Source organism: Poecile atricapillus, chromosome Z (genome assembly GCF_030490865.1).
Source record: "Poecile atricapillus isolate bPoeAtr1 chromosome Z, bPoeAtr1.hap1, whole genome shotgun sequence".
NCBI classification, from domain to species: Eukaryota; Metazoa; Chordata; class Aves; order Passeriformes; family Paridae; genus Poecile; species Poecile atricapillus.
Window position 1 is genome coordinate 72,546,641 of NC_081289.1, and position 22,591 is coordinate 72,569,231.

A 22,591-nucleotide genomic window follows, 5' to 3' on the forward strand; every position below is an offset into this window, starting at 1 on the left:
TTTACCATCATAAAGCAAGTCTTTGTTTTACCACAGTCCAGGGCCAAAATACACTTTCTGCAGAAATGCCATCTTAAAATTATGCGCTTATTTGAAAGAATACCAAGGTAGGATTTTTTTTTGTTTGCTTAATTGTAACTTTTGGATCATGACATTTTTATTTAGAAACACAATAGAAATACCTATTACAAAACATATCAGTATTTGTGTGAAGGAAGAGTTGTTCTTTTCTGAGTGATTTTAATGCAAGTGAGCTTATGTGGCCTTTCTCCCCAGAAATAATTGTGTTTTTAGGAAGGAAAAACCCCCTTTTTCAATAAGTCAGCTGGCTCCAGAGGCTAAGCTATGCCATTTTTTAAGGTTTCACTTTGTGTTCAAGTTTATTTCTCTTTTAAAGTAGAGAAAAGGGAAGGAAAGGGAAGGGGTTGAATATTGTTGGCAGTGTTTATGGGGCTTGTGTCTTACTGTTGCTTGCTTTTTAATTAAGTATTGTTATGAAGACTTACTGTGAGGTCTCTAGGGCACTTCTCATGTACTTAGCAGCTTTTCTGGGATTTTACATTTTCGGTGTTATACAAACCTTTTTTTCCTACAGATCTGTGTTGTCACACTATATCAAGAATGGCAGAAGCATGACACAGACTCTCCAGCTGGGTTGAACAAGAGAGCACCTTTTATTATTCCTGATCTTCTTTTATAGACAGCTCTGAGAAGGTCCAAGAGGTAAAACTCTCATTGGTCATTAAACTAACACATCACCAATATTGGACAGTCGTGTGACTTAGTTTCACACAGGCTCAAGCTAATGCCTGAAGCCTAAAAATCTCTTATTTGACCACTGTCAGTTCCCATACTATGTGATCTATCTGGAAGTATCTTGCTGATATTTTCTAGTAACAAAGTGCAGGTGAGTGATGAAAAACCAATATGACCACGGACAAAGACCCTCTAACTAATAAAAGTTAGAAAGTGGTCTATTTATTCACCAGTGGGCAGCGTCGGAATCATCCCCAAAAGGTGTGACCACCTCAAACAAGGTTCTCTTCCCTCTATTTCCCAAAATCTCACATACAATAAGTATGCATAACCTCAGCACCTCCCATCCCCATTCAGTACTAAAATGAGGCTATTGGTTCTTCATGCGTGCGCAGGTCCCTTGATTTGGGTCAGTGGTCTCTAATTGGGTCAGTGGTCCTCGAAGGAAGAATTAAGGCTTTCATCAGGTCCCTGTGACCCTTTGGCACGATCCAAGGGCCCCTGCTTGGTGATTGATTGGTATTGAGTCCAGGTGATGGTCATTGTTCTCTCTGGTTTCAATCTGTTCTTCTAACGCTTCACTTATTCCATTTTCCTCTATAAACAAGCTCGTAATAGCAAACAATATAAGAATTAGCTCTGGCTTAAGCATCTAATAATCATTAACTTACTATTTCCTTATTGGACTTTTATCTTGATCATTATAAATTTCTTCTACCTCCAGCTAAATCTTAACCCTTCAAAAATCATGATTCATTTTCCCACTCCTTTTTCAAGGTTAGTAAATTCTTTTACTACTATACAGATTCTTCTTCAAAGCAAAGCTGTGTGGTAGGTGTCCTTTAAGACTGTACCATATGTTCTTGATATTGGAGTTAAAGCTGCTACTTGCTTCAGCATTCTCTATTTCCAAACATAAATTATAACAGACAGAGTCAAATGTATACTAATTAAAGTAAGCAAAACAACAATTGGGTGAACCAAGGTATTAAGCAGACCAGTTGCAGTTGGTGACCACCCAAAAAGCACATCTCACCAATGATGGGATGGGCTTTCTTCTAACTTTTTTAATACTCTCTGTATATTCTCTGTCATGATGTACTGTAATCAAAGTTTTCTTCCCTTCATTTTTAATTTCTTCAATTTGTTGTGTTTCAATAATTGTTCAACTAAAGTTAAGTTCTTCCCTATAGGCACGGGTGATTTCTTGCACAGTAGTCAAGTTCACCTTTATATGTTGGTGCAATACGATAGGTGCCTGGTAGGAAAAATAACATCCTTCAATTTTGACAAAGTTACAAATGCACAAATTAAATTGAGTTTCATTGACAATGATCTCATTTACCATTATAGTGTGGCATCCTGTCCTAATGCAGACACAACCTTGTCCTTTATACACAAGCAGGGTTGTTTGATTAATGGGATGCATTTCAAACGCTTTGCTCTGTATTCAAACAAGTATTTTTATCATCACTTACATTATCTTCACATATAAACCCAAAATTCTCTTTCATTGAAGAGGGTTCTAAATTAATGGTTTGCCACTTTCCTTCAACTTTCCATGCCCACATTCCATGCTCAGAAGGATATAGTATGGTCTCTTCATGATTTAGTCCCAAAGCAACAACTGGATGTATCAAATTCATTGATGCATCATAAATAGTCAAAACAAAAGCTGTTACCATCCTTGTCACCGGGCTGTAAGTAAAATTAACTAAAACCCACTAAGATTGGAGTTCTCTTTCTAGATCTGAGGCAATATCCCAAACAAATTTTATGAATTTCAGTATGGAATATGCCTTCTCCTCTGTCCCTGATGGCTGAGGCTGCTTCTGATTACATCTATAACTGTGCCTGTGCACACCCAAGTGCCAAAGGAATATTTTCACTAGCTGCACCAAAGGTATTAATTATGACTTGCTGATCCTGCTCTTCTATATTTTCCCATTCTGGTGATATTTTAGACAACTTCCACTGGTTGGTACCTATTGCCGATACAGAAGATTGTAAAGGTTGTTTCAGTTTAACTATACCACTACTAATTACTGTCAATTTATTCATTAATATTTCTGAATCCATGGTGTTTAGAACCCCTAGTCCCATCTCCAATAATCCAGTAACATATCTCTTCTGTTTGGACATATAAGGTAGATGCCTCTGCAAGCAGTGGGCTAATCCATAAAAGAGGTCCTTAAAAATGGAGCACACCCAGGCTGAATTATCAGAGGCATTTATCTGTATTGCCATCTCTACTCATTTTAATCACTATTTGGATTAACTAACAATTTTTGAATTCCTGTCTTCTTAACAGCATATTGCCCAGTTTTGGTAATTATGGGGGTTAGGGGTTCTAAAGTGTTTTGAGTCATCCATTGTGGTTCTTTTAAGGTTAGCACTGGCTGAGGTGGTTGAGTTATCATCATTTCATCTTTTCAGGGAACAGTACAAACTTGAGCTATATTAAAATCAATCTTAAAGTCCTTAATTGCACATCTTTCTATTTTGAGACTAATCTCAGAACATCTAGTTACACATTTGTCACAGCATTCACAGCCCTTTCAAATAGGTTTCATGGGTTTCTGATGAGATTCATGGAATCCATCTTGGACAAATGCATATTTACATCCCCAAACATTTCTTCTTTCCCACACAGTTGCATTTGTGACTTTTAATATCTGAATCAGAGACTCATGGGTGTCAAAATCATAAGTTTTCCTTGGCACTCGTATTATACCAGTCACATAATATACAAGCGGTACTGCATTAGCTATGGCTATAGTGATGATCATAAATGTCACAACTCTCTTGATTATCTATTACAACTATATAAAATTTTCTATTTTTCAGAGAGTTGCTATACTATTCTTATCATCTCACCCGCACTCTTATTTATTTTCCCGAGAAAGTTAGTTTCAGTTCAATATCACCCAGTATAACTTTACAGAGTCCTTCAGGAGCTTTCTTCACTCGGGAGTGATGGATCCAGGCACTTTGTTTCTTGATCTTGATTGCAGTAAAGGTGGTGAGAAACACTTGGAATGGTCCCTCCCACTGTGGTTCCAAAATTTTTTCTGCAAAAGACTTAACATATACATAATCCCCAGGCTGTACATCATGTACTTGTCCATCTAATTCTCTGCTTCAAGCCCCAGCCACGTTTCTCAGTTTTTCTAAGTTGTTTGTTTAGGGCTATCATATATCTGTGTAAGGTTTCTTCCCCTACTTGAGTGGGTGCTGTCCCTTCTTGAATTCCAGATGGCCTTCCATACAATATTTCAAAAGGGCTTAGTTTTTCTTTTACTCTTGGCTTAGTCCGAATTTGTAATAATGCTAATGGAAGAGCCTGAGGCCAATGTAGCTTTGCGTCTTGTATGAATCTTATAATTTGCTGCTTAATCAAATGATTCATTTTCTCCTCTTGGCAGCTTGACTGAGGATGATGTGCAGTATGAAGTTCCCAGTCTATGCCTAAATGGCAGCTAATCTGCTGCACAATTTTTGAAATAAAATGTGTCCCCCTATCTGAGGACATTGTGGCTGGGACTCCAAAGCATGGTATTATTTCTTGTAACAATGCTTTGGTTACCTCTTGTGCTTTGGCAGTTTTGGTAGGGAAAGCTTCTGGCCACCTTGAAAAGCTATCTGTTAACACCAATAAGTATCGGTACTCTCCTTTCCTGGATAATACTGAAAAATCAATTTGCCAATGCTGCCCAGCTCCATATCTTTTCCCAGTTTGCCCAAGCTTTGGTTTAGGAGTATTTTTGGGATTGGTTTAGAGGCAAAGGCTGCATTAGTGAGTTACCTGAATTACTGTACTTTATAAGTTTCTGGCTATGATTCTTTGAAATAACTGCAAGGACCACCTGGAAACCCCAATGTGTTTTCTCATGTTCTTCTCTCACTAATGACCATAACACGTAAGAGGGGATCACAAGCCTTTTTTCCCTTTCACCTGTAATAGCCCACCTCTTTTGATTTTAACTTCAGTTTTCTTTCCCAATAAGTCCCTTGTCCTTTCTACTATACCGTAGCTTACCATAAATGGGGTCTTCATTTTTCATGCAGGAACAGAAACGACACAGAACCAATATGATTATCAGATTGTTTGTTTATTCTCTAAGTTTGGTTACATATATACTGTATACAAATCTGTTCATACGGGTATCTCTTCTACAATTGTTTGCATGTATTGTTTACGTGCCCTTATAAGCATTTTTATTGGATAATTACATTTGTGTATATGGGACCACAACTTGCTCAACTTCTCTATTTCTCATTCTGTTTAGCTCTTACTTTGTGCTCTTTTGCTGACCACGAATGTTCCTTCTCTGTCTGATAACCTTGACCTTTTTCTTAACTTTCTCTTTATGGTCAAATTTCTTCTAATGCAGCTCAGGCTACTATATCTCCCCTTCTTTTCTTTAAAAATTGAGTAACTAAATTGTGCAACATTTGTTGCATCATAACAATGTGCATTTAATATGTACATTATGTATGTACATATATGATAAATGTTACATAATTATGTACATTTAACAAGGTACATAATGTAACATTTAGGCATTGTAACAAACAAGGAAGAATCAGCAGAAAACTTAGAAATACAATCCGTAACATTATTGCCCTCTTGACCAAGATCTGCCACCAACCCCTTAAACCCAAACTTGCAAGCCAGTCTGAAAAAGGATCATGTCTTTCTCTAATAGGCTTCATATTTTCATGTCGTCCGGCCAATTGTTTATGAATATTTTGGGAGTGCTCAGATAAATTAAAACAACACATTCCTTCAAAATGTTCACTTGTGCGTGTCCATGTGCTAGTAACAAAAAATTTATACCTGCACGATTCTGCAGGGTGGCATGCCTAATACTATCAGCATCAGTTAGCAACTCAGTCAACACTTTCTTAGTCAAATGCAACTGTTTGTCTCCCCAACAGGCAAGACGAGCTTTATTTTTCACATTCGTGGCAGCCATTCCCTCTGGTAAAAGGAAAGATGTTGCTATGAGAGTTGCCAATGATGGTAAATGCACATTAGCATTACAAGTCTCATCAAAATTCCAAATGGATGGATGTGATCTTTGATGATGACTTTGACTGGTGTTCAATAACTTCCTCATGTGGGGAGCAAATAATGTTAGTGGACCAAGAGACCATGGTCCACAGTGATGGTTTGGCATTTAAAAAAAAAAAAAAAAGTAGAAAATGTGGAAGTGAAGGCTTTGAGAGAGGCTGCTGGGAGTTTCTTCTCTGCTTGAGATCAAGCCAATAGCTGGCCATTTCTCTGAACTGACACCATTTTTGACCACTAAAAAGTAAGATCACTTTTGTGAATACCACTTTCTAAACCTAAGCCTGGGAATTTCTGGCTCTCTTTTTGTTACTGGCCTGGAAAGGTAACAGCATTCCGGCTGGCCTCTGCTTCCGCTGCGGCCTGTCCGGCCTGGTGGGAGGGGGCTGGCCTGGACTCCAGCGGCTCCTGGGTGGAGAATGGAGATTGTGGAGCTTCCCCTGGCTCCAGGCTTACCCAGACTCCAGTAGCTCCTGGACAGAGGATGGAGACTGAGGGGCCTTCCCCAGCTGCAGGTGGGGCCGGGCTCTGCAGTGGCTTCCAGCTTTGGGCTGGGCTGGGCCACAGCTGCTGCTATCTCGTCCCCATGGCCCGCACAGACGGCTCCAGGCTGAAAACCATCCACTGCCTTCCAGTTGCTGCTGAGCTGAAATCCGACACCATGAATACCTAGCCCTGGCCTGGGCAATATTTAACTCTTTCACTACACAGATGAGACCTGCAGATTTAATCCCCTTCTCCAGAGAGAGGAAAGAGAGAGTGAACAACATCTAAAGAGAAAACATAAAACACCAAAGTCAGTGAAGGAAGGAATCAAGCCTCAGATGGAAGGAGAAGGTGGAGATACTTTAATAAGCTGAAGTATTCTTTCACTAAGGACATGGAGATGGACAATAAAGTTCTGAAAAATACTTCCATTAATTCATTAAAGAGTCCTGGGGAGAATGAAGTATTCCAACTGTAAATCTAAGTATCCATTGATGAAGCTAAAAAGATAGTAGCATAGTTGTGATCCCATGAGATGATTGAACAGAGAGAGAGAAGTGAGAGTTGATGAAGATCCTTGGCCCCCAGGGAGAGAGGAAAACCTCTGCTCCCAGAGATGATTACAGAGACAGATGAAGAGAACCTTTGCCTATAAACAACTCAAACTAATACCCTTGAGTTCATGGCCCATGAACACACCTCTGAGTGGTGTGAAAATGGGAGGAAAGCATGATGGCAGAATTTCTCCACAAGAAAACTGTTTTTCTTGTGGAGCACACTACATGGAATAACAAGACAGAACTCCTCTCTCTACGAAGACTGATTAAAAGTCTATTGTCTAGTTGGTACTGCTTTAACATCCCAAGATTTGTCTCTATGTTGTCAGTTGGGCAAAGAAGAAAGTTGGGGTGGGGAGAAAATGTTTCTGGAAGTTTTATTCTGATTCCTTATTCTTGTAGTTCTGTTAATAAACTTCCTTTATTCCTTGTAAGTTTCAAGCCTGTTTTGCCCTTCTCCTAATCTGTATCTCACAGCAAGAAAGGAGTAAGTGATTCACTCTGGTGATTTTTAGCTAGAGCTAAAACCACAACAGCCACCAACAGATCAAAAAGCTTCAGCCTAAGGCCCAACTTGATTTTTCCAGCAGCAGGTGGGCAGAATTTTCTAACTTGCTTCTGAAGAGCTCATGTCTTTAGAGACTCAAGCAGGAATCCTTCCAAAGACACCCCAAGGTTTGCAGCTACCATGTGTATGTGAAGAAGAAATGTGCAAACACCATCTCAGGGCACCTGTCTCTACAAGCACAGCTCCACTTGTAAGAGTGCACACTCTAGACATGCCTCCTAAAAAAAAGGCTAAAAAAACCTTGTCATTTGCAAGTGCAACCTCCAAAAGGGGCAACACATAGATTTAACAAAGCAACTGAACTCTGCCCTACTGGGTGTGTCCCTCTGATGACAAATCATATTGAGAGCCCGCCAGCTATTCACCAGCCTTCACAGAAGTAAACATGAACGCCGTTCATTTCTATCTTTAGCACACCTTTTATAGGGTTCTACAGGGTCCGCAGGCTAAGCAAGTTACTACTGGCTAACACACACAGGTTTACATTTTTTCTGCTGTACACAAGGATATTGTTTTGCTTTACTCTCTCTTCTGCAGGAAGGTTTCAAGGACTTTAGCCTTTAATATCACGACTTATTTCAAAGACTGGTTTGTGCAGACAGGCCTTTACTAATATATAAAATATATCAACAAAATCAAGTGTTCCTTGTGGATTTTCTGGTTAGCTTTTCAATGTTGTTTTCAGTCTGTACCATTTCTAGAGCTTTTGAAGAAAGAAATTCTGCAGCTAGGATGGAGAGAAGCTCCCAGGCCATTTCAAACTACAACTCCAGGAAACCACAGGCCAGGTTTTGTAGCTTCCATGGAGTTTCCATGAAAAGGCTGAGTTCAACAAACAACGGTGAAATCATTGAGATGCTTGCATGTTTCAGTAAACTAGTCTGCAGTAAATGGGTGATAGGTTTCTATCTCCAGCATGCAGACATGAAAAGCTGCTGATGGGAAAAGTGGTGGCTCAGTCAACTGAGAAAACTGTGTGTTTACTAGAAATCAAATGGAAAGAAAAAACTCCATTCCCTGTGACTTTCTAGTGCTTGGCTCTTCCTTTTTTAACCAGGTTCTCCTAACAGCAATCTAACACATCTTTGTTCTTGATTGGTTTTGCACTATAGAGGGAGAATTTCTAAAAATTAAGATAGTTTTAGATAAGGTTGCAGCAGCACAGATTCTAGCCTTTGCTGTTACTGTCTTTTAAACCAAGATTTACAATGGAATACAATGGCAGAAAAAACAGTCTTGGTTTTTTTTGACCATAAATCAAGGAACAATGGTAGAGCAGAAATGTAGAGCAGTGCCTTCATGTATGCAGCCTTCAAAGCTGCCTTTTCATCAGGTGCAAGAACACAATTATCTACTTGAGAATACTGTCAAAGAAGGATGTTCCCATAAGAGATAAGGCAGCAGAAGAGGAATTTCAGAGAAGCACAGAAGGCTTCACTATTGACCCTAGATATTGGTGTATTGTTCTTGGTGTAATCAAGAGAGTTGGAGAGTCACTCGGGCACATGAAATAGAGGAGGTGTATAAGTGTCAGCCATGTATCACACGGGTTATTACCTACTCTAGAGCACGATGGTTGACTGACTTTGGTCATCCACCATTAGATCAGTTGCCTGGAGTGAATGCTCCAAGGGGTGCAGTCAGAGTTAGCAACAACAGTTTCTAAACTCATTGGAACAGATTGAAGATTTTGGACAGAGAGTATTAGCAGACATTAGCTTTGAGCTTCTTAAACGCTTAGCATTATAATGGATTAGGCAAGGCAATAAGGTAGTGAGCACCAAGTGTGGACTGGGTGGTGGAGGTGCCCAAAGGCGTCAAGTTTGTAGTAGTGAAAGGGACAAGGCAGAAAGACGATGGTGATGTGCATGCCCATGGCAATGTTAATGTTGATTTTCTGGGGTTTTTCATTGTATGGTGGGGGGTGTTTCTGGACAAAGCACAAAGAAATGTTTGGGTAACCTGGGCTAATGTGTCTGGTATGCAGGATTTTTTTCTCAATTTACAGCAGGCCAATGACCCTTTTTGAACTTGCTTAATTGGAATTCCCCTTCAGGAGAACAAAACAGATTTTTCTGGTTGGTGGGACCCGAAAATTGTAAATTTAAGAAGCAGCAAAAGTGATGACTGTCTAAATCCAAACGGACAGTATACTTGGCCGTCTATGCGCAATGCAGCCTTGCAGAATAGAGTAATTGCAAATTTGAACTGATCATATCCTATTCCATTTCAAGAACTGGATTTGTTAGCCAGTGTTTTCCCAACCTTGGATGTCAATGTTACTGTTCTGCCTAGTTGCAACAGTATGGTCCCACCATGGCAAGCAGTTAATGGTACAGGAGTAGTTTGGTTTGGGGATCCTTGGATTAGTTCGTTACAAAAGCAAGGAGAAAAAACATTGGTTGAAGGTTATCAAAATGTTACAGGACAATCTCCATGGAACAGATTAAAAACAGGGGGTCTGACAGTAAACACTTCAGGAGAGTGGGAATTCCCACGGGGATTATTTTTGATTTGTAGGAATCGAGCATGGCCTGGTATTCCAAGATGACCTGTTGGTGGACCATGCTCTCTTAGTCCACTAACATTATTTGCCCTCCACATGAGGAATTTATTGAATGCCAGTCAAAGTCATCATCAAAGATCACTTCAACCCATTTGGAATTTTAATGAGACTTGTAATGTTAATGTGCAATTACCATCATTGGCGACTGTCACTGCAACATCTTTCCATTTACCAGGGGGAAGGGCTGCAATGAATGTGAAAAATAAAGCTTGTCTTGCCTTTGGGGAGAAAAATAGTAGAAATTGACTAAGAAAGTGTTGAGTGAGTTGCTAACTGATGTAGATAGTATTAGGCATGTCACCCTGCAGAATCGTGCAGCTATAGACTTTTGTTATTAGCACATGGACACGGGTGTGAAGATTTTGAAGGAATGTGTTGTTTTAATTTATCTGAGCACTCCCAAAATATTCATAAACAATTGACCAGACTACATGAAAACATGAAGCCTATTAGAGAAAGATATGATCCCTTTTCAGACTGGCTTGCTAGTTTGGGTTTAAGGGGTTGGTGGCAGACCTTGATCAAGAGGGCAAGAATGTTACTGATTGTATTTCTAAGTTTTCTGCTGATTTTTCCTTGTTTGTTACAATGCCTTCAACAAATGTTGCACCATTTAGTTCCTCCAATTTTAAAGAAAAGAAGGGGAGATGTTGGACCCTGGGCTGCGTTAGAACAAATTTGACCATAAAGAGAAAGAGTTAAGAATGTGGGCAAGGTTATCAGACAGGGAAGGAACAGTCATGGTGAGCGAAAGAACACAAAGGAAGAGCCAAACAAGATGAGAGATAAAGAAGGTAAACACACAAGTTGTGGTCCCATATACACAAATGTAATTATCCAATAAAAAATGCTTACAAGGATGTGTGCAGCCAATTGTAGAGGAGATACTTGTATGAATAGATCTGTATACAGTATAAATGTAACCAAGCTTAGAGAATAAACAAATGATCTGATCCTCATATTGGTGCTGTGTCGTTCCTGTTCTGGCATGAAGAAATGAAGACCCTGGAACTGAACCTTTGAGAATGAGTACAGAGCCTGAGGATACCCCTCCTCTCATGTCAATAAATTCTGAGTTGTGATTTAAATACATCAGAAAATCTGGGGAAATGGTTAGCCTCGAGAGTTTCAGCAAAGTACTGAAGATGTCTTAGTTCCATGGATACAAGCTAGTAGGTGAGATTGCAGCATGTGCACCTTTTCAGGAAGGGATTTTCTACACACCCAGCACTGAAATAAAGTAATGTCTCCTTTTGAACCCTGAGCTGGCCATGGGGAACTGGCCCTGCTTGGTAACTTTAAGTTTGGCAATTTTTGTTGAACAGGAAATAAAGGTCAAAATGAAACATTTTCCAGCTGCTTCTCTCTGGTTTACGTTTTTTGAAGGCCAAAGTTCTGTGCTGTAGGTGGCCTGAGTGTGTGCGGAGCAATGCAGCTCCCAAAACCCCCTTGGTTTTCCCAGAAGTCATCATCACTTGTTCCCAGGTGTGTCCAGCTCTGCCAGGAGAAAGAGCCCACAGCACAGTGGGCACTGTGCCCTGCCCAGCCAGAGCTCTCTGGCACTGAGCAGCAGCAGCAGCAGCAGTGCCAGCACTTTTCAACCTGCTCCTGCCTTGGCTTCACCTGGGGGACAGAAGGCTCTGGAAATCAGCACTGCCACTCATGTTCCCAGCCTGGAGCAGCTGCTGCAGGTGGGCAGATCTGCCAGTTCAGCTGCTTCCAAATGGGAATAAAGGCAGAGATATATGTACACAGGAGCCCTGGGCATGTCCAATAAATATGTAAATATGTGGAGTGATTTGTTAAGAATTATTTCAGCTGTTATGCCAACAGTGCTTTCTTCCCTGGTTCTTTGCAATGCTTTGGGCCATTCTCTTGGTCTGGTTGCCTTGTCTTTGGTCCCATCTGAGTGCTCAGTTGGGGAACAGGCTGTAGCTGCTTGGGCCACTCTTGCTTTTACTCTTGGATCCCTTGAACAACAGGGTTTGTTCCAGCAGGAGAGTTTGTGCAGCTTTGTGACAGAGGAGAACTTCCCAGGCTATTTTGTGTTTGCTGGAAGGAAGGTTGGGTTGCTTTGCATAAATTTGCATAAATTCCAACGCAGAACACTTGCTTTGTGATGTCAGGGCATGGTTGCCACATTGTCATGGTGACATCAGAAGGTTGCCTTGGTGCACGGAAGGCCTCAGGGTCAGAGCAGCTCTTGGGCTTGCTCAGTGCAGGAGCATCCTCCTGCTTGAGGTGTTTGTCAGTGGACAGCTGCACACTGACAGGAGCCTTGTTCTTTCTTTTGTTTGAGCAGAGTCTGCAAACTGGCACAGCAGTGCTCCAATGATGGAGCCACTCGCTGCTGCAGTTTGCACTGTTTACGGCTTTTTTTATTCTGGCTATTACTTGACTAATCTGGCATGTAAGTAGATGTTTTCCCTGAGTGTAACCTAACCTGGCTTTTGTAGGTCTTCCTGCTTTTTCTCAGTGGCTGGGTTGATTTTGAAACAGAAGGACCATTAGGATGCCACTGCTTTGCTAAAGCTCCTGTCAACAAGTTCAGCAAAAAACGGGATACCTGTAGCCAGGGGTCTGCAGGCAGCATTTGCAAGGGTTCCATTCTGTGCACAGGAGAGTCTGTGGCAGCAGAGTCTGCCCTTTCGTCAGTTTGCTGGGTCAAGCAGGATAGGTTTGAAAATGCAGAGACCTTCTCAGAAGGCCTTCTTAAGACTTTGTGGTTCTCCCCACAATTGAGGGAAAGCTTCTCTTGTTCTCAGTTTTATCATGAAAGGATTTGACTAAGTTCACTTTTTTCTGAGTGCTAGAATAGCAATACCCTTTGCAATGAAGTGCAAACTCCAAAGCAGTGAGTGTGTGCTCCTGAACGCTGGAGCTGCTGTTGCTGTGCTGCACCATAGAACTGCCACAGCTCAGGGGGATTTGGGGGAAGATTTTCTGGGCAACTGTTTCCAGCAAGTTAATGAGAATTATTGCATGTAACTTATTTTTTAAAAAAGTACATGAAAGTGAAAAGAGCAAAAGCTACTTTATCTGTTGGACAGGACACAAGCATTGAGTGTGAAAGAACACTTTGCATTTTCTTGATCAAGTTTGTGTTCACTTACTGGCAAAACCAGCCAAATTGTAGGCACAAGCAAGAATATTGCCCAGTTCCTTGTTGGATGTGTGAAAGAATGGTGTCCCCTGAGGGATGCTGTCAGAGGAAAATACCCTCTGTTTGGGTTCACTTATTCTATGGGATTCAGCAGCCTGGGCAGTTTTCTCACCACATCGCGTTCATTTTCCCTTGCTCACTGCAGGTCACCTGAGGCGTGTGTTCAGAGGTGCCCATCCTGAGGTGAGTGAGAAAGGAACCTTTGATGTTCCTGCTATTTGAGAATTGTGGAGCAAGCTGGGAGCTTGGCCTGTGGCAGTAGAGTGTAGGTGGGCAGCTGAGTAGGCTGAAAGGAAATCCATTTCCATGTCTGCAGCAGTGATAGCAAAGGCATTGCTGGCTATTTCCTCATTTTCCACTTCAGTGCTTTAAAAGAACCAGAAGACCAGTTTTGCTGCTTCTTGATAGTAGCCAGGGTGGGAGATCTAATTCAGACAATTTTCAGTCCAGTTGATTAACCCATTTTCATTTAGTTGGAGTGACTTAGAATCCCAGTGCTATCAAAGTTGATGATTTGTCCTTAGTCGAGCTAGTTGTAGAAATAGAGCTGAATAGAAGTAAGGTTATAAATGATAGGTAGCTGCCTGTCCCTAACATTACTATCTGTCCACAGAGCCCAGAACCAACAGCAGACTCTTCTCTGGCTCCCTCTGCTCCTGGAGAAGAGGCCAAAGAGGAGCAAAATGACCACAAGCCTCCAGCGGTGGTCACACCCCAGCCTGAACATTCGGAGACTGTAAGTGCCAATTCTGGGTAGTGTTGTCCTTAGTGCAAGGCAGAACTGCAAGTTCCTGAGCAGCCAGCACTTGCTGTTGGTAGCTGAGGCTGCTGAGTGCTGGAGTCCTGCCAGCATTTAACAAGTCACCCCAGCCAATGACAGCTGAAAAACGACTTTTGATCTGTCATGTTTAGGCCCCCAATTACTGGGATTCTGATAGGGGCCAGCCTGAAGCATGAAGGCTCTCTGTGCCCAGAGGAGGGAGCATTTCAAAGACACTGTGCTCAGCCATGTCACATTCTGGATAGGACACTGGGATCTGGAGAGTCCTGTGCCCTACAGACTGGCCAAGTAGCTGCAGGCACAAAAGATGTTGATCAGACCACACAGGCACTTTGGGATGGATTGTCTCCATGAGCTTCTTGGGTGTGCTTACCTGGGCGTATTTCAGAGACAGACTGGGCATGTGAAATTTCTCATGGAAATCAGGGATTTCGGTGCCTTTGTGTCCAGGTTGTTGTTTTGCCTCTTCAGGCAGAGCAGTCAGTAGCAGAGCTGACAGGCGCTCTGAGCCTACGTCTCTTTTGGCTTTTGATAAGCAGCAAAGAGATGATTTTGTTGTTCATGGATCCATATGGGGCCACTCTTCTCTTGTGTGGTGAAAGACACAAACTGCACAGTTCTGAACCCCTCTTCTGAGGCAAAACCAGAGATTACATATGTCTGTTGAGACTTTTTTTCCTGAAGTCTGCAGCTTTGAAAACTCCCCTGGAGCCTGGAGGCTGGGATAAAGCCGCAAGTCCTTGAGTGCTGTCTTGTGTTGCTAAGAACAGGAAAGGCATCTCCAAATTCTGGATGGTGTCTTTAAAGTCAAATGTGCAACTTGGTGCCTGAGCAGCTGCCTGCGCCCAAAGCACCCAGGGGTGTCGCTCAACAGCAGCTGAACCTGAGCCAGCGTGGGCCCAGGTGGCCAAGGAGGCCTGGGCCATGCTGGCCATGTGTCAGCAATAGTGGGGCAGCAGGAGCAGGGCACTGAGCGTCCCCCTGTGCTGGGCAGTGCCGTGGTGCTTCAAGTCTGCTTCAAGCAGACTTCCATCAATCCCTACATGACAGTGCTCACCACTTGGGCCACTTTCCTGCCAAACATCCCCTCCCTGCAGCCAAGAGGATTAGACCCTGGAGTGGGTGACAATTTCATCTTTTGCTTTGTTTATTTGTCTATTGCTTTGATAGTAGGAAGAACCCTGTGTAATTTCTCATTCTGCAGCCATTAAAGGTGCTTTTGCTCAAGCCTTCCTGCCCACTTGCAGCACTGGAAGAGACTCTGTTAGAATTTGAATTTGGAAGATGGCAGTTCTGGAAAATGCAGTATTTTTGCAGGAGAACACATCGTTTGGGGTGGGGATGTTGGGGCAGAAGGAGCTGTTCTGGTGCCAGGCCAGACAGCAGGGCTTGCACATCACTTTCAGGTGAACAGTGCCCATGCCTTTTGGCAGCCCATGGTTGATCAATAAGTGTTGTGTTTGGGAATTGAGCAGGAAATCAATGCCCTTGCATTCCAGCTGGTCCTGAGAGATCAGAGGGGCTGGGAGGGGCTGGGCTTCATTTCTGATTGCAGCCACTTCAGCACCATCAGTGTGGTTGAGTCCAAGAGAAGAACTTGTCTGAGCACAGATGCACAAAGACTGCAGTTCCCAGAGCAGTGCTCTGGGTCTGACAGCAAAGGACCAACACAATCCAGATTCCCAAAGAGTGTGATTTATTGAAGCAACAGGAGAGCAAGTTCAGCACTGCTGTTGATGGGGGCACTGGCTACCAAGTGTTGATGTGTGTAGGGACAGAAAGTATAGTAAGAGAGTTTATAAGAGTGATTATCTATCTATCTATCTATCTATCTATCTATCTATCTATCTATCTATCTATCATCCATTTGATAGATATCAAATATTGCATTTGAATTTTTCCATCTCTGCTCCAAAGCAGTTGGTGGTATAAAGGTCACCTAAAGGCATCCCTTTGAGGAGAGGAGGAGAGACAGGTTCCATTGACTGATCCAGAGCAGGCAGAGATGATTCCCCCTGCAGAGATGGTTGATTTTTCCCCTCAGAGCTGTCTTCCTCCTCCACTCTCTTCTGCTGTGAAACCTTCTTTTTATCCAACAAATTGCTACATGTCCTAAGGGAGTGGAACAATCTCAAGCTCTAGGTGGAGTTTGGATACTTAGGTCACACATGCATTACATGACACATGGTTTCCTTCATTGGCATCCCTAGGGGTGTGTCAATTCATTTGTTGATGGGCGCCTTTGAGGGTCTCTGTTAGTGCTGCTCAGAATTCTCAGCTGACAAAAGAGGGAGGATAAACACCTTGGTCCTCTTCCATATACTCAGGTGGCCATAGGGGCTCTCTGACCTCCATCAGAGAATCAAATTGCACTCATCCTTTTCTCCTGAATGACTGGGATTTCTAACAAGAGTGTAGATGTCAGAAAGGCAGGAATGCTGGTGCAGGCCTGAAGAGAACATGAACTCCACAAGTGTCTCTCACAAGGGATGAAATCACACAGGAAACCACCTGCAGAGCCAGGATGGAGCTGTGGGACAGGGCTGAGTGTCAGTCCCTATGGCAAGACAAAGAGAACAGAGGAGAAGGGGAGGGAGGCCCTCAGCAGTCCCTTGAGAAATGCCACACATTTCCTGTCAGCTGCCCAAGAGTCTCTTGGGGATTCAGACCCAGATGGACCCTGATTGTACTGCCAGTGTCCCTTTGGAATCTGGGTCTCCCCATGGGCAGAGAACAAGGCAGGAGAGCAGCAGCACAGTGCTTTGGGAATGTGTGAGCCCATCAGTGTTTGAGTCTTGGCCCACAAATGTTGTGTGGGGAGTTGAAGCTCATGTTCTCTTGCTTTCTGTGCAGGTCCTTCTGGAGAAAGAGCAGGAGCAGATTGATTTGTCAGAGGTGCCGTGCCAGACTGAGGGAGAGCTGTTCCCAGCCTGAGAGCAGGAAGAGCAGCTTGGGCAGCACGTGGAAGAGCCACTGGAGAATGGCCAGGTAAGCCTGACTCAGCAGGTGACAGAGTGATGGGAAGGAAGAGGGGCATAAAACACAGCTCTTGGGACTGAGGAGGAGGACAGGAGTTCCAGAGGCACTGAATGCACAGAGCCTTGTAATCTGCAGAGATCAGCACTGGGACAGGAAGTTTACAGTGGAAGCAGAGGTGGGCAGGGAATCAGAAAGAAGTGGCTGAATGATTGTGATTTTGAGGCTGAAAGAGGGAAAAGCTGAGCCTGATGGCAGCTCCCAGTCACTTGTTCTCCATTTGTGTGTACAGAGCATCAAGGCAGAGCCACAAGCAGAGCTGCCTGAAGCTCAGGGTGCCATCGTGGCAGTGAAGAGGAGGCACCAGGAAGACATGAGGAGCATCGAAGAGGAGATGTGGCTCCATCAGCAGAGAGGAGATGAGGTGAGTCAAAGAGTGGCAGCCACTCCACTCATCAAGCCATCTCTCTCTTCTTCCTTACAGAACATCAAGGAAAAGCTGCAGGCAGAGCTGCAGGAAGCTTGGGCTAGGATCGAGGCAAGAGAGAAGAGGCTGGAGGAAGGAATGAAAATCATCAAAGCGAAAACGAATCACCTGATTCAGGAGATGGAGGTTCTAGACGAGCAAGTGAGTGGAACAGCGATAGCCACTGCAGTCACTGCAGCCTGCTGGTTTCTGCCCTTCTTACCTTTCCTCTGCAGAGCAGCAGGGAGGTGGGGTGATGCCTCTCAGTGCCATCCTGCTGTAGTGTCTATCCCAGCTGCTTTGAAGGAAACTTCCTGGTGTGCGGAATCCCAACTGCTGCTCTGGACAGTGGCACAAGTCGTTTCCCCCTTTTGCCAGCACTCATCTGAATGCATTCCTGCTGGCCTCTTCCTGCTCTCCTTGTTTCTACACGTGTTTTTGCAACTGAACATAGTCACCCAGATAGATGTTGAACACAAGCCACAAGCTGTCTGTATCCCTTGGTGAATCTGCTCCTCTCCTGCTCTTTCCCTTTCCTCACAGTCAATGAGCCTTGGCAGACAAGGACAAGCTGCAGTCTCTGACTGTTTTGTTCTTCTGTTTGACTTGAGGTGAAAATGTTGACATCTCACCTGGCAGCCTTCAAAGGCTTCCAGCAAATGACTGGTGATGAAGAGCCCCAAGGTCGGCGTGAGGCACAGCAACTGTCCCAAGCAGAGATGCTGAAGGTTGAGCGCGTCTCAAAGATGGTGGAGGAAAAGTGGACTCAGTGGGAAGAGGTACAACATTTGGACAAGAAGCTGCAAATGTGTCTGAAGCCCTTGGAGGGGGAAAGGGATCCTTGGGAGGAAGTGGAATGGTCGTTGTTGCAATCATCCTTCAGAATATCCATGAAAAAGGAATATGAAGGTGGCTATGAACTCAATTAAAACCAACTTCTGGTTTTGACCATTTGGTTTCAGAAGCGGGCATCCAAAATAATCCAGTTTATGAGTCTGGCATGTGGGTTACAGCAACCTCATACAGGCTTGCATTTGTAAAGATAACTCAGGGTATTCCCTGCCAGTCACTTTTCTGACACCAACTCATTTCCTCTCTCAGATCTACTCAGGCTCTTCTATTGAATCTGCTGCATCAGCAGCAGCAGCAGCAGCAGCAGCAGCAGCAGCAGCAGCAGCAGCGTCATCTAAAGAAGCCTTTGTTCCCCAGCCAGAGAATTGGAGCCTGGGCAGTTCATCCATCTCCAGCACTGACACAGATGCTGCTCAGCTACAGGACTACTACATGGAGCTACTGAGTATGGCTTGTGTATTTCTTGTCTGAGGGACAGTGTATTGTGTGCACGTGCCAGCATAGCTGTACCAAATATTCCTCCTCAATTTGGTGTCACAGGGACATTTAGGGCTCCCACAGGAAGTGCTGTGCTTCAAGGCAGTGAGAGAGCACTCTGGGTGTTCCTGTTGCCTCTGAGGGAATTTTGGACTGGCTCAGGTTTGCCTGGGCTTCCTTTTCTGCTAAAGGCAGAAGAGGAGATTGTTCTTGCAAATTATCTATGCAAGTCCTGCATGCTAGTGGCCAAACTGAAGAGAACATTAGATCCCTAAATTCGACTTAGACTCCAGGCTTCTCAACACTTGTCAGTACCAAAATGCTTCAGAGAAATTGATTGCTTTTGGGGTTTTGTGTTCTGTTTCTAATTTTTCTTTTTGCTGGGTTTTTTGGGGTTTTTTTGTAGAGTTTTCTTTTCTCCATCCTGAAGGAGCTGTTCTGCCCCATGTGTCTTACTGGGGTCATTTGTATGAACATTCTTATTACCACTATTATATCGACAAGTCTATTTTATGAGAATGCGGTATTTTTGTCAGTGAGGACTCCTTTGAAAGAACATCAGGTGACAGCAGAAACAGAGAGCAAGAGCAGTTTTTACTGGGCCCACAAGGGAAAAACAGGTACTTGTATAACAATCTGAAATTAATATCCTACTTTTATTCTTATAAAGATATCTCCAAGAGACACATAGACATGGTGTGAGCAGATAAAACTTCACCTCAGGCATTTCTCAGGAGCGAGCCTCCAGCCCCTCCACTGTGTATTCCTCAGATCCATGGCACTTTTTCATATCTGATTTCAAATCATTCCCATGACTCTTAGAATGCTACCCATTGACCCAACCCCTGCTCAGATCAGTCTCTAGGAAAACACATCAAGCCCTTTGTGATTCTGCAGCACAACCCATTTAATCTGCTTCTCGCCCATAAGAGCTGCCAGTGTTGTGCCCTCCCATAAAGACCTGTGGGGCTGAGAAAAGATCCCATTTCATTCTGTGTCTACCTTCACCTGTTGAGACAAAAAAGGACATTGATCCACACCTCGGTGTGTCTGATCCCAAAGCCAATCCCGTTGTGTCCTGAATGGGGACAGCAGCTTGTCAGGGGTTCAGGCTGGCTGTGGCTTGTGGCCATTGCTTGTCAGTGCTCATGCTTGGCCTTTGGCAGCCTTGCTGTGTGCCCTGGCCCTGAGGGCTGCTGTGACTGCAGGGGCTGGAGCCTTCCTTAGCTGGGAGAGTCGTGCTGCCGCCCGGCCGGCCGCTGCAGAGCCGAGCTGCCCCGAGGCAGCAGCCCCTCTTCTGGGCCGGCTTCTGCATGGCACGGCCTGGACTCCCGAGAGGGACAGCATCTCCTCTGGGCAGCTGTGCGTGTCACAGCGGCGCCTGAGCAGCACTGCTGTCCTCGCTGCCCTTGCCCGCTGTGCCCAGCTGGGAAGGTGGGGGGGATGTGTGCGGTGCTGAGAGGCCGAGTCCAATGGCAGCGACTGATGCGCGCTGTCAGGGTGAAGGGAAGCACTGGGCTTCTTCCCATGGGCCACGGGCAAGGGCGTCTTGGAGCTCAGCCTGCAAATACAGGGTGAGGGTCCTGGTGCTGAAAGCCCCCTTGGAATGGGTTACAGCAGGAGCTGCTCTGGTTTACAGATGGAAAGGCATTCATTCTTTTGGCAAACTGCTGCAGAGAGAAGATGCCCTCCTCTCCTGGGAATGCATCTCCCTGGGCTTTATTTCCTGACAAGAGAAGTCTTCAAAGGACTGGACAAAACCAGTCTCTCTGCTGGCCATTTGGACTGCAGAACTGCCTGTCTTGTTGCTCTTGTTGTTGTTGTTGCTGCACAGCTGACCACAAAGGGTTCAGAGCCCCAGACAGTGGGGCCGCCTTTCATATCTCCTGGAAATTGGGATTTCTGCTTGAAAGTGAGAATCTTGCATTTTGTTTCCCTCAGGGAGAATGGTGAACGTGGAAAATCCCATACCAAAATACATTGAACTGGAAATTCTTGGCAGCGGGTGAGTCCACAGATACTTCTACACAGCCTTGGGCCAGGTGTTTCGCTGGTGGAATATCCATCAAGTGGGAAGTCAGACAAGCTGCAAACATGTTTAGACACCAGGGTTAGTCTGCCCCATCTCTCAGTGCTAGCCAGAATTTGTAAGCGTGCTCAGAAGGCATTGTCAAAGACATCTCCATGCTGCCAACCAAGGTCTTGCCTGCAGCAAGGAACAGAACCTGGTAGATCTCCTTGTCTCTCAAGTGTGGGACAGCTCTGTGGTAATTTCCTTAGCATTTGTGTATGTCTCAAGATCATAGAATTTTGCCACACGAATGACAGGAGAAGAACCTTGCTTGCCTGAAAGAGCAGCTTACCCCCTTACAATAGCTGTCCAATAACAGTCCTCAGGGACATTTCTTTCCAAGAGTTTGCTAAAGGAAATACTCCATGCTCAGGGTTAGAACTGCACAGTTTAGAAACTGATAGCCGAGATGAAGGAATAAGCTGTCTATTTGAGCTGAGGCAGGAAAGCCCAGCACTTCAGGAACAGGACCAGTGCCCATGCACTTGAGAGGAAAATGTATCATCTGCCTTCTGGCAGACCCCTCCTGCAACCTGCAGCTTTTAAGCATTTACAGCAGAGATTTCCTGTCTGGACTGGCTTTCTCTCCAAGATTTAAACAGCTTCTCCTTTCTTTCTTACTGTTTTGTTTCTAGGGCTTTTGGAGAAGTTTCTAGAGCACTTGACATTGCCACAGGAGGAGAGGTAAATGTCAACAGCCCCCGCAGACCCTGCTGCTCTCGAGGCCTTTCCCTACTGGTGAGATCTGTGCGTGGAGCTTTGGGTAGAGCTGTGCTGAAAAGGCACAAGAAGCACAGACTGGTGCCAGCCTGCAAATTGCACTTGGAACAGTCTTGGTCCTTCTCAGCTGCCAGTAGGAAGGCAAGGAGGGCAGGGGATCCTTGCAGAGAAGGAAGTGCCCACTTGCTCTCATTTGCTAAAACCAAGGTTTAGCATCTCACTTAGAGCATCTCACTGCTCTTTGGGGCTACAGCTTCAGAGTCCTGAATCCTCATTTCTGGCTGCCAGCAAATACATCTGAATGTTACTGGTAGCTCATTAGCCACTTGGGAACTGTACATAGGGAGAGATCTGCAAGGTGTCCCTAAAAGCCCAAAGGCCTGCCTGTATCCACAGAGTACCAAGGCACAGATGACTTCTTTGGAAGTCCAGACAGAGCAGCAGAGAGTGTGGTCAGAGCTTTATGGGTGAGAGTTGATACACCTTTGTTACCAAGTGGACAAGGCAAAGTGTCAGTGGTCAGGTGTCTGTAACTGCCCCCAAGGGAGCAGAGCAATGGGCTGTTGGATTGTCACTTCCTAATTACTCCAATGTCTAATCACAAGGTGCTTTGGCACAGCTTGGCTGTGCCATTCCAGAATCACTCCCTCCATGTGTGTTGTGGTCTCATGCCACCAATTTACTCAAATTACTCATTTTCAATATCATTTGAGGTGGCCATAAAGAAAATAAATCTTCAAGGACTGAGGAGGAAGCAATTAACTGTTAATGAAATCATGATCATGGAGAGTAATAGGAGTCCCAGTGTTGTGAATTATTTAGACAGGTGAGTGGTCATGGTCTTATCCCATCAATGTTTGTTTCCATATTACAAGCATGAGAGGTTAAAAACCCGCTTTGGCCACTGGCAGAAAATAGAGCTGTTAATTATTGGTTAATTATTATTTCTCTACTTATCTCCAGTGGGTGGGAAGAGACTGCATTTTGCCTGCACTTATCTACCCTGGCAAAGGCAGTTTGAAAATTGTTCAAAAACCTGCACCAGCCCTATCTTAAGAATTCAAAACCCTGTATGTTC

The 22,591-nt window shown here is 44.2% G+C and overlaps 1 protein-coding gene across 1 annotated transcript in view; it reads left to right on the plus strand.

Moving 5' to 3' along the window:
* The window catches only part of LOC131572604 (serine/threonine-protein kinase PAK 1-like), a 46,571-nt gene that overhangs the window by 20,101 nt on the left and 3,879 nt on the right, over window positions 1–22,591 (plus strand). The window contains exons 2-3 of the mRNA XM_058825850.1: window positions 13,784–13,906; window positions 22,227–22,339. Coding sequence (XP_058681833.1) covers window positions 13,784–13,906; window positions 22,227–22,339 — 236 coding nt within the window. The remainder of the gene's footprint in view (window positions 1–13,783; window positions 13,907–22,226; window positions 22,340–22,591) is intronic.